At 37.0% G+C, this 12,176-nt stretch overlaps 1 protein-coding gene across 1 annotated transcript in view; it reads left to right on the top strand.

Moving 5' to 3' along the window:
• The window catches only part of slc24a4a (solute carrier family 24 member 4a), a 94,083-nt gene that overhangs the window by 20,925 nt on the left and 60,982 nt on the right, over positions 1 to 12,176 (top strand). Inside the window, exon 2 of the mRNA XM_056477034.1 lies at positions 3,071 to 3,184. Within this exon, the coding sequence (XP_056333009.1) occupies positions 3,071 to 3,184 (114 nt within the window). The remainder of the gene's footprint in view (positions 1 to 3,070; positions 3,185 to 12,176) is intronic.

Raw genomic sequence — 12,176 nt, 5'->3', positions numbered from 1 at the left:
GAGAAAGTATTCATTGAGATTCCAAAGTGTTTGTTGACCACAGATGATTCATTACAATGATGCAAAACTGCAAAAACCGTCATAAAGAACTAATAGCTTTACCGAGCCTCTCCTCTAGAGAATCGGCAGTCTATAGTGATCGATGATTGGATCCTTTATTAGAAGGCGGGATTTCTTTCCCTCGAGCAGGGCTTCTCAATGTCGGTCCTGAAGGTTCAGTGTCTTGCAGATTTCAGCTCCAACCCCAATCAGATACACCTGGGCTAGCTAATCAAGCTCTTACTAGGCTTTCAAGAAACATCCTTGCGGGTGTGTTGGAGCTAAAATACGCAGGACACTGGACCTCCAGGACCAAATTTGAGAACCCCTGCCCTAGAGCATCCACATTGACTGTTGTATTTTTCCTATCAAAACTATAGAGTGACATATCTTATATATTCTATAGACTGATTTCACGTGGCCGCCATTAAGAAACGGTGGGAAGAAACCTGAAAGTATTGCTTGGAGTCACGTAGAAACGTTGTGTGCCTGGCTGTATATTCAATTCAGTTCACCTTTATTTGTATAGCGTTTTTACAATGTAGATTGTGTCAAAGCAGCTTCAAATAAAAGATCATAGTAAATTGAAACAGTGTAGTTCAGTTTTCAAAGTTTAAGTTCAGTTCAGTTTAGCTTAGTTCAGTGTGGTTTAATAATCACCATTGAGAGTTCAAACACTGAAGAGCAATCCATCGATGTGCAGCTCCACAGATCCTGAACCATGCAAGCTAGTGGCAACAGTGGCCAGGAAAATACTTTACCAATTGCCGAAGGTGAAGAAAAAACCTCGAGAGAACCAGGATCAGATGGGCACGACCATTTCTCCACTGTATATCTTATCAGCGACGAGAAATTGACACAAATTTATCATTTCACCGCCTTCCGAGTAACCCGAAGGTCTGTTCTGAGTGCAAAGTGAAAACAAAAAGACCCAATTTTCAGCTAAGTTCAGGGAAATGGCACTAGTTAGCTAACGTTTTATTTCTTAAACACACGTTTTAGATGGCATTTATTAAACTCAGGTTAATGAACTGATTCTTTCACCATATTGGACCAGTCACAATGCTGAATTTTGGTACTGAAAAAAACAAAACAAAAAAAAAACGCCAATTTCCTGCTAACATTTAAACATTGTTGAATGCAACACTGCCATAATGTTCACCTATGCTCAACAGAAATTATTGTGATTGGCCATGGAGTTCACCAGTTCATGGAGGTTGCACTTCACCGCTGTTTATAGATTGCAAGCACAGACAAGCGATCCCAATCTTTGCAGCTTTTAACGCTCCAGTGTTTGTGTATCTGTGTTTGTACTCTGAAAAGCTTACACAGTCATTTCTGTTGAGCACTGGTGAATACTATGGCTAGTCAGCGGTGTTTAAGAACGCGCTCAGCTGCGCTTAACTGTTAGCGGGAAATGGCTGTTTATAAAACTTCAGTAGCGGGACAACACTATTACAGACAACACAAGGGTGTGCTACAGAGGGCTGCATTGTTTTATCGCTCACTGAGTTGCATAGGCTGAGGCAAGCAGGGAAGCCCCCATGGTGTTTACCTGGTGCCATTAACTGAAGCCTAGGAGGACACTCTTCAAGAGATTGTGATGTTGTTTGATGCCTAATATGCTTTTAATTGTTTAATTTCATTCAGTTTTGTTTAATTTAAAGTTATGTTTACACCACATCTGAGTTTTGAAATCGGGGCAACAGCTGGAGGTTTGTAGTCCACAGCATGTTCTTGCAATGTTTACAGTGCTGATCCTCTACTTCCGGGTTTCTTCCCATCGCAGCCTCGCTTTTGTGTTTTAAAATGGCGGTCGTGTGAAACAAGAGTATAGTCGGTTACAATTAAATACAGGTGTTAGAAACCGTATGTGTGTCCGAGGAATTCCGGGTGGTGCTTTGACACCTTGTAGACACATTGTAGAAGTTAATGAAGTCTCAGGTGATGAAAAATCATCAAATGTACACACATACAATGAACATGTTCAGCCCAGCACATAGCATTTTGGATGTTCACAAGTTCTGTTGCAAAATAAGCATCACATAAAAGGACTAAATGTATTTTTGTCTGTCATCTAGAACCAATCAAACCCAAAATATAAATGTGAACACACCTTTAGACTGGAAACTCAAATTTATTTATTTATTTTCTGCCAAAAACTTTTTCCCATACAGTTATCAGATGACATTGGAGAGAGAATCCAGATGCCTATGTGTCTATAGAAATAAATGTCATGAAAATGCTACAAAATACAGCAAATTGTCAACTCGAGTAATGACTACAGCTGCCTAGTCATTCTGTGTTGTGCCTTCTTTCAAAAGGCACAATTTCTGTCAGTTTTCATTGCTGGGTGAACACTTTCTTTTAATAACATGAATAAACACAATGTGTTCAATGATTTTCAGCTCTAATGCCAACTGTCCCATAAATATGTTCCGCTAAATGTCTGCCATGCATAGTTTCATAACAAGATAAATGTGATTATCCTGTTTTTTGGAGCCCGCCGCATATCCTCATGAAAAAGTGATGTGTGCTGAAAGCAACGGCTGAAGCAAAGACTCGCAGGCAAAATATATGAGACATGAAATCCTAATTCAAGCTCTAGCTGTTAGGGAAGTATGCATGGCTGAGTCTTCACACGCTTTTTTTTTTTTTTCTTATTATATTTTTCCATAAATAAATACCCCTGTGGTTCTTTAACATGATACAATGCACTTCCTGCAGGAAATTTGATTCAGAAAGCCCAGCAGATGAAGGCTGCAGTATCACAAACCAACCCCAAGCCTAACTGACAAGTAATTTAGCTAATTAGCTCCAAGTTGTAAACCATCCCTTGATGATAATGAGCATTCGAGCACTTGATGTGCAATGCAATGCAAGATGACATGCTGAACCTATAAAAGACCTCAAATTACTTTGAAAAGACAATATACTAACATTAATGACAGCAAACAATTTCCTTTTCATACAGATTTCAAGGCCTAAGTTCATGTAACTAACTCGTATATGCATATGTATTTATTCACAGGTCATGGGTTGGTTATGCAGGAGGGATTTGCTGCTCCCAGCGATCGATTGGGTCGAAGGCTCATGGCCACAGTGGGAGACAACGAGACGGAAGACAAGAACTGCACAGCACCAGGTGATGCATAGACAGTGTTTCCGCTACATTCATTCTGCCATGGCAGGGCGCCATACCAAAAAGCATCCTAGAGAGGGCTGCAGCTTTTAATTCTTGCAGTCGTCTGTTTTTTTTTTTTGTTTGTTTGTTTTTTTTAATACAGGGTTATAATTGCATGCTGTACTGTGGAAAGCATTAAAGAGGTGGTCCACTACGATATCATATTTTAAAGTTTAGTTGATGTGTAATGTTGCTTTGTGGACATACTGTAAACATCATCTCTGAATGCAAGATGCTTAAAGTTCAATGCAAAAGGAGACATTGGTTTTTACAGAGTTAGCTTAGCAAAGCCTACAACGAACGAATTTGGGGATTACAAAAAAATACATCCGGGCTAATGAGTTCACAAACCTTCCAGGTTACACGCATTCACTGCGCATACACCTCTCGCAGCAAAGGAGCGTGTCCACAGACGCATTAGTAGAGAAAGGAAAATGCTGTCCAACCGCTGCTATTTCCATGGATCTTGTTCTGTTTCAATATTTGGCCTTCCAAGGGGCGTGACACAAAGAGAGAAGGAGTTAAATTTCATTTTTAATTATGTTCCAGAATATTATAAAAAAAGATATAGCTCTCTGTGCAAAGCATTTTACAAAGGTCAGCTTTCACAATTGTTCGCAGTTAAGTGCAGGATTCAGTCTACGATAAAAGAAGGTGTGTATTGTGAGCCACAACCTGGAAGTACTTCTTTTTGTTCAAATTGATATCTTGCATGCAGTTTCTAGCGTTCATTGTAGGCTATGTTGTTGTAAGCATGTAAATCAAGGGTATAAACAACGAGAACCACAGTTTGTTACTAGCAATTATTATTAGCAACTTAGCTCATGCCTGCCAACATTTGTGCTCGAATATCCAGAGAACGGGCGGTGTGTTGGTTTGGTGGTTTGGTGTGGTGGTCTCTGAGTAACAAAGTTGAGAACCGGTGGGGTGGATGAGCTGCAGGTGTATGTGGTGTTATCAACTGTACCATGTTTTCGGCCGGCGGCGATCAGTTACTATACCAAAATTGATGACCTGGCATGGAGATGAAATTACGGAAGTTTTCCAGGAGAAATAACATAATGAGAGGGTGGCAGAAGATGGGTGGGAAATACGAGAGACTCTCGGAAAACGAGAGTTTGGCAGGTATGATTTAGCGACAAACATGTATCCGTTTTCCCCCATTCCGTGACTTTTACATTTGAAATAATGGAGTATATTATGTACAGACATCCCAAGTCTCCCTGAGGTGCTGCCACCGCCCCCTCCCACCAACGAACAAAAAAAAAAAACCATACCATTCAGAAATATCTCGCAAGAGTGGCGTTTACATGGGTTCAGCAGTGTCCTTCATTTTCTGTGTCTGACTCTAACTCAAACTGATACGGCTTCACCGACATGTTTTACAGTCTATGGCAAGCCATTGGAACATTGAAACCTTTGTTTTCACTATCCATATAGTACAGCAAGAAGTGTTTAATGCTGAAACGGCTTGCCATAACAGTCTGACAGACAGCATGCAAGAGAGGCATGACGTTTCCTCGTGACGTGAAGCCAATCCACCAATCACAACACATTTGGTTAGCTGACTAATCAGAGCCCTTTGAGGGCGGGCCTTATAGGAGGAACCAGGAAATATGATGGTAGTTTCCATGTTTGCTCAGTAGCTGTGTAAAATGAAGTTAAGATATGTAAACAAATTATGTGATTTTTTTTACAAATGAAGTATGAACACGCATTGTTTTGCACCCCATAAACACAATCAAACCTTAAAAAATCATTGTGGACCACCTCTTTAAAAGGTGTAATAGTAGTAGTGCAGTACATTAGGCCTACTTGTTTAACCCTTTAAGGTTATAAACATGACAGAGCTGGACATAAGTCTGCGTGATTTCCTGATGCTTTTGAGTGTAAATATTGAATCAATTCAAATAGGTTTTGATTTTACTCGTGTGAAACACAACACATTGTGGATATGTTTTATCAATGGAGTTAACCAGCAAATACCAATGTCAATGTATCTGTGCTGTAGCTAGCCAGCTAGTAATCCGATAATCTTAAAAATGAGCTTGTACTATTTCATTAGCTATGTTTCCATCCACATATTTATATGCGCATTTTGAATATGAGCATAAAAACGGGTGATGGAAACGATACGAAGATACGAATAAGTTTTGATTTATTCCCATAATGTTTCTGGAAAGTTTCCAGAAATTTAGAGGAAATTGTTCAGCATACTTGGAGAAGACACTGTCAGAGCAGTGATTTAGGAATTTAAATTAACAAGTGAGGCTGGTGGATTTTTTTTTTTTTTTTTTTTTTTTTTTTTTTTAAGGATGGTCCACTACGATATCATATTTTAAACTTTATTTGATGTGTAATATAGCTGTGTGAACATAAACAACATCTCTGAATGTAATATGCTCAAAAGGAGCTTAGCTTAGCAAAACTGACAGTGAACAAAGTTTGGGGACTACACAAAAATACACACTGGCATATAACCCCGCGCAACTAAGGGGCGTAGCCAGAGGCGCTATAATGTTATAGCTGCGAAAGCTAAAATACTATCCAAATGCTGCTATTTCCACAGAGCTTCTTCTGTTTCTGTATTTGAGCTTCCAAAGGACACGACACACAAGATTTTAATTATGTTCTAGAAAATTGTTTGTTTGTTTGTTTATTTATTTATATATATACATACATACATACATACATACATACATACATACATACATACATACATACATACATACATACATACAGAATTATTAACCCCCAGATGATGTTTAAATGAGCAAGGAAATTTTCACAGCCTGTCTGATGATGTTTTTTCTTCTGGAGAAAGTCTTATTTGTTTTATTTCAGCTAGAATAAAAGTATTTTTTTATTTTATTTATTAATTCATTAATTTATTTTATTATTGTTTTTTTAATCAAAATGATTAGCCCCTTTAAGCTATTTTTTTTTTCGATAGTCTACAGAACAAACCATCGTTATACAATAACTTGCCTAATTACCCTAACCTGCTTAGTTAACCTAATTAACCTAGTTAAGCCTTTAAATGTCATTTTAAGCTGTGTAGAAGTGTCTTGAAAAATATCTATTAAAATATTATGTGCTGTCATTATGGCAAAGATAAAATAAATCAGTTATTAGAAATTAGTAATTAAAACTATTATTTTAGAAATGTGTTAAAAAAAAAACTTCTCTCCGTTAAAAAGAAATTGGAGGAAAAAATAAACGGGGTTTAATAATTCAGGGAGGCTAATAATTCTGACTTCAACTATATATATATATATATATATATATATATATATATATATATATATATATATATATATATATATATATATATATATATATATATATATATATATATATATATATATATATATATATATATATATATATATATATATATATATATATATATATATATATATATATATATATATATATATATATATATATATATATATATATATATATATATATATATATATATATATATATATATATATATATATATATATATATATATATATATATATATATATATATATATATTATAAGCATTTGACAAAGGACAGCTTCCAGAGTCTCTCCCAGTGCAGTGCTGGATTCAGCTAAAAACTCCTCAAAGAAGGAGCAGCTCCAACCATAATAGAAGAAGCTGTGGATTGTGAGTCACCACCTGTAAGCATTTTTACCTGGAAAAATTGATCTATTGCATGCATAGTTTCTAGCGTTAACGGTGTGTTGTAGCAGCAAGGATGTAAACAATGAGAAATGCCATTCGGCACCGTTAACAATTTGGCTACAAATTCATATTTATTCATCAAACCCATATAAACACTAATCTTCACCAGTGGTGCAGTGTCTCTCAATGCGGCCACTTTCCCTTCGTTCTACATCTCAAATAAGAAACTCGCAAAAGATATGTGAAAGTTTTATATTAGTTAGGCATGCTTATTATATCCAATATACATGAAAGACACTTGTCAGATTTTATTTTGGAGAGCAGACATGAGGTTCAGCTCAAACTGATACAGCTAACAGTTACACTGACTGACAGTATTTACTAAACCGCAAAGCGTGTGCTGTTAAAGATGATTCCTGGTGATGTGGAGCCGTTCCACGAATCACAGCACATTGTTAGCTGACCAACCAGAGCCTCTTGAGGGCAGCCTTTCGGAAAAACTAGGAAATATGATTGTCGTTTTTAATGTTAGCCTAGTAGCAATATATAATTAAAGAATTATATGAAAAAAGAACATGATTTTTTTTTTTTTTTTTTTTTTTTTTTTTTTTTTTTACAAATGAAGCATGAACACACAACGTTTTGCACCACATAAACACAACCATCTCTTAAAAATACACTCTGGACCACCTATTAAATATATTTTCAATATATTTCTAATTTTGTTTTGTGTTGGCAACCCTACTCCAAAAGTATCATAAGAAAGAAACACATGTTAACATGAAGCACAACGACTCCAAAGAACTGCAGCTTGAAGTACACTAGTAATCCAGATGGTGTCTATGCTGCAGAGAGCAATATTTAGATGAGTATGTAAATATGTGCTGCACTCTTCTGTCTCAGTAACCAAATAAACCTACAGCGGATATGTAAAAATGGCAGTTAAGAAAGCATCTGCTCATATTCAGAGATGTAAATATGATTTATTATTTTTATGCGTCATAAAACAGCATATGCTTTTGACTTTCCTAGAGCATTACTATAAAAATCTGTTGGCGTTTGACCTATGAAGTTAGGCAAGGTTGTGTTTATCAAGGCTTGTGTTGATATCTGACTTGGGCTCAATTTGCACTTCATTGAAAAACATTCTAACACTAAAACCACGAAAACCTGCCTGTCGCCTTGGCAACTTGATCCTCGGAAGACTGTCATCATTGATTGTGAAAGTTTTACACACATGATGAAATCTCAATGACTTTGATTTATCATGTGCATCCACACGTTGACGTTTGTTGCAGATATTGACAAGACAACGTTGAAAAAGACACAGATCTCAGGCGAAATGTAATCTATGCATGAAAACGTCAGGGGAATGGAAGCCTGGTCCTGCCAGCTCATTGAAAAGAATCGTTCCAACATTAAATTAAGCTCCTCTGACTGGCAATCTTTAGTGCTCGGGGCAGCATTGTTGAAAGACAAAAGAATTGTAAGGGAAGTGTTCGCAATCATAAGAGAAATAGATCTGTGGCTCTGCTTTGCGCTTTCTATAAATGGCAGCAGGGAGGCTATTTTTAGACGTTTGTTCCCTCAACATTGCTGTGACCATGGGAGTTGCTGGGGAAGATGAGGCCAGGTCTTCGAATGCGTCTTGGGAGTCTTGGCATCTCGGTGCTCGGGGGTTTTCTCATTAAGCGGCTCTTATTTGCCAAACGCCACACTTCGGTGTGCGTGACCCCACGTGCACTGCGATGTGAGATTACGGAGCGTTTCGGGGGTTGAGTCTCCATTAGAGTGGTGAGCCGGGTGAAGTTTGTCATCGCGGGCTGATGGAATCTGCCCTTTCAATTTGCTCTCTGCCCGTAATGAATGTTTCAATGTCTCTGGGAGCAAAGGAACAGCACAGCTTTCAGGCAGATTTGCTCAGCGGTACGCCGCGCGCTGACATTGTGGATCTTAGCCTCACTGCTCCCAGCCAGAATGTGAGCGAGCGGTGATCTGAGGCCTTTGCCAGCTACACGAGCAAGAAGGGAGAAGAAAGATGAGATCTGTCCATCTCTGTCAGCAACCCTCGGAGCTGAAGGCCAGGTGGAGGTCACGTCGCCTGTCACAATCGTGAAATGTTTGCTTGCATATTTCTGCCCAACTGCTTGTGAGAGTTTGCAAAGAGCCCTTCTTACTGTTGCTGTGCAATGCTGATGCAATGTTTTATTCTGGCTGTGTTTATTCCTTTTAGGAATTGAAGATGTTAGCTTGATCTAATTGCTTTCAAAGGCAGTGTTAGCAAAATTGACACTACGTATGACTCATCTGCCACATTCACAGCTTCATTCTTCCTGTGGGAACTTGCATATCTATTGACTTGCAGAAAAAATACCTCAGTGATTTCTAATAATGAATTGGTTCTCAACTTTTTTTGAACCCTGTTGCACTCATTATTTCATCAGTAGTCAAATATTTATAAATGTAATCTGCAGTAATTATTTGAAAACCTAAGAAACACTTGCTAAATGTCACTTTTCTATCTGTTTTCTGCAGTGGATTCATGATAAACACTGAGCACAGAAACTGAAACTCGCGGTTCGAGTTCTATTGAGCAGTGCTGTGGATTGTGCTGTGGAAACAGGATTATCGATTGCCTGCCACTAGACGCAGTAGCAGAGGCACTGTTGTCACTGACTAAGCTTAAATACACTTGCACAATTACATTAAACTGGGATTTTGCCAATATTCTGATCATTTTTCCTCATTTAGACAAAGCAAGCGTACACAAAAAAAAAAAAAAAAAAAAATATATATATATATATATATATATATATATATATAAAATATAAAAAAATAATTGTTTTAGGAACAACAAATAATAACTTGACTTCTAATTCATGATTTGGTATCAAAAAAAGTGATTTTTACACTTTTAGAATCCTCTAGATTACTCTTGTTTTACCAAAATAAAATATGATCATCTTGATTTTTAATTGTTTAATAAGGATGGTAAGGTCTGACTTTGCTTAGACAAAAGTCTTGTCACTTAACAGAAATAATGTCCAGTATAGAATATAAAGTCTAGAATATAAAGAGAAATTAAAATGGTCGTGCCCAACTGAGCCTGGTTTCTCTCAAGGTTTTTTTTCTTCACTTCCGCCTTTAGTGAAGTTTTTTTTCCCTCTCCGCTGTCGCCACTGGCTTGCATGGTTCAGGATCTGTAGAGCTGCGCATCGTTGGATTTGCTCTTCAGTATTTGGACTCTCAGTAGTGATTATTAAACCACACTGAACTGAGCTAAACTGAACTGAACTTAAACACTACAAACTGAACTACACTGTTCCTATTTACTGTGACCTTTTATGTGAAGCTGCTTTGACACAATCTACATTGTATAAGCGCTATACAAATAAAGGTGAATTGAATTGAATTGAAAGTCATGGTGCAGTGGAAAAAGAATTAATATTGTGTCTGACTCCCATGAGCTTGGAGGACTGCATCCATACATCTCTGCAATGACTCAAATAACATATTATTAAAGTCAAAGTAAACGTTCTTGCAGGACCCCCAGAGTTCATCAAAATTCTTTGGATTCATCTTCAATGCCTCCATCTTACCCCAGACATGCTCAATAATGTTCATTGGCCAATCCTGGAGCACCTTGACCTTTTTTGCTTTCGGGAACTTTGATGTGGTGGCTGAAGTATGAGTAGCGCTATCCTGCTGAAGAATTTGCCCTCTCCTGTGGTTTGTAATGCAATGGGCAGCACAAATGTTTTGATACCTCAGGCTGTTGATGTTGTCATCCACTCTGCAGATTTGTCGCACGCCCCATTTACTGAATGCAACCCCAAACCATTATTTTACCTTCACCAAACTTGACCGAAAATCTTGGGTCCATGCGGGTTCCAATAAGTCTTCTGCAGTATTTGTGATGATTATGATGCAGTTCAACAGATGATTCATCAGAAAAATCTACCTTCTGCCACTTTTCCAAATGATCAACTAGAAATCAAGTTATTATTTGTTGCTCTAACAACTGGGATCGACGACAAGACTTTTGTCAGGTAGTGAATTTAAACAACTACTACAATAAAAAACATTTTCAAACACATAACTACATTCTATGTATGGGTATTACATGTATGTGTGCTTTTTATGAAGCTGGTCTTCTTGACAACAGAATAAAAAGGCAAATTTTACCTAACGTTGACGTGCTTGGTTTTAAAACAACTTCCGTTTTAAAACAATATTAACCCAATAATCAAATGCTGACTTAAGTGATTTGATCTGTATTTTGTACTCTACATACTGTAAATACTTTTTTGTTATGGATTTTGTGGATTACTGTTACTGTATAAAGCAGGGTTTCGGTGTTTTTACTTTTACCCAAGGAAATCTGATCAGAAAATGGCCTCTGACTAATTGTATTCCAAATGTGTTTACCAGTCACAGCAAACTTTTCCAGATAGCCATTTTGAACTCCCAGTAAAATTTTGGTCTGATTAAGTTCCTAATTGACACACCAAGTAAAATCAAAGAGCAAAGTAAAGGCTACCTATTTGGCCACATAAAAAAAAATTAAAGGCCCTCTTAAAAAGAGAGCAGGAGTTATTTTAACTAAATTGTAGGAAACTTAAGAACAAATTGTCTTTAGAGATCCCAATTTATTTACTTTACAAGCTTACATCTTTTATAGTTTACTGTAAAAAAAAAAAAAAAAAACTTAATATTAAACCATCTTAATTTCTACCTGCAAAAAAAATTGAATACTTTTACATGACTAGAAAAATGTCTTTATGAAAATAAGGGCATTTTACTATATTTGCTTGCACACGTTTTTACATTTTCAAAACTACGAAAGCCAGTTGTCCTAAAAGTAAAGTAATGTTCCTAAAAACTGGTCATAAATGCATAAAAATGTATATTGGTCTAATATGAATCAGAAAATTAGACTGTTTACTTATTGGCTGACTTCTAGCAGTCAGGCTAGCTCTTGACATGAAGGTTTTGTTTTTGGACCTTTTTGTGAGGCTGTCACAGGTACAGATTTAATTTCAGTAAGCCTTATTAAATAATATCTGTCTAGTTAACCGAATATTTTCTGAGTGCCATTACCTAAAAAAAAACAACCCTTAGAGATTGAGCACATCCAGTCAACATTTAGTGTTTATTTTGCAGAAAAGTCTCCCTGTGGTAAAACTGCTGATATTTCTGTACAGCTCTTAGTTTCATTTGAGCTCCAGCCCAGATCTACCATGGCCTGAGTCCAAAATCCATCAGAACAGCAGC

This window comes from Danio aesculapii, chromosome 17 (assembly GCF_903798145.1).
Source record: "Danio aesculapii chromosome 17, fDanAes4.1, whole genome shotgun sequence".
NCBI classification, from domain to species: domain Eukaryota; kingdom Metazoa; phylum Chordata; class Actinopteri; order Cypriniformes; family Danionidae; genus Danio; species Danio aesculapii.
This window is presented reverse-complemented; position numbering and strand designations above follow the sequence as displayed.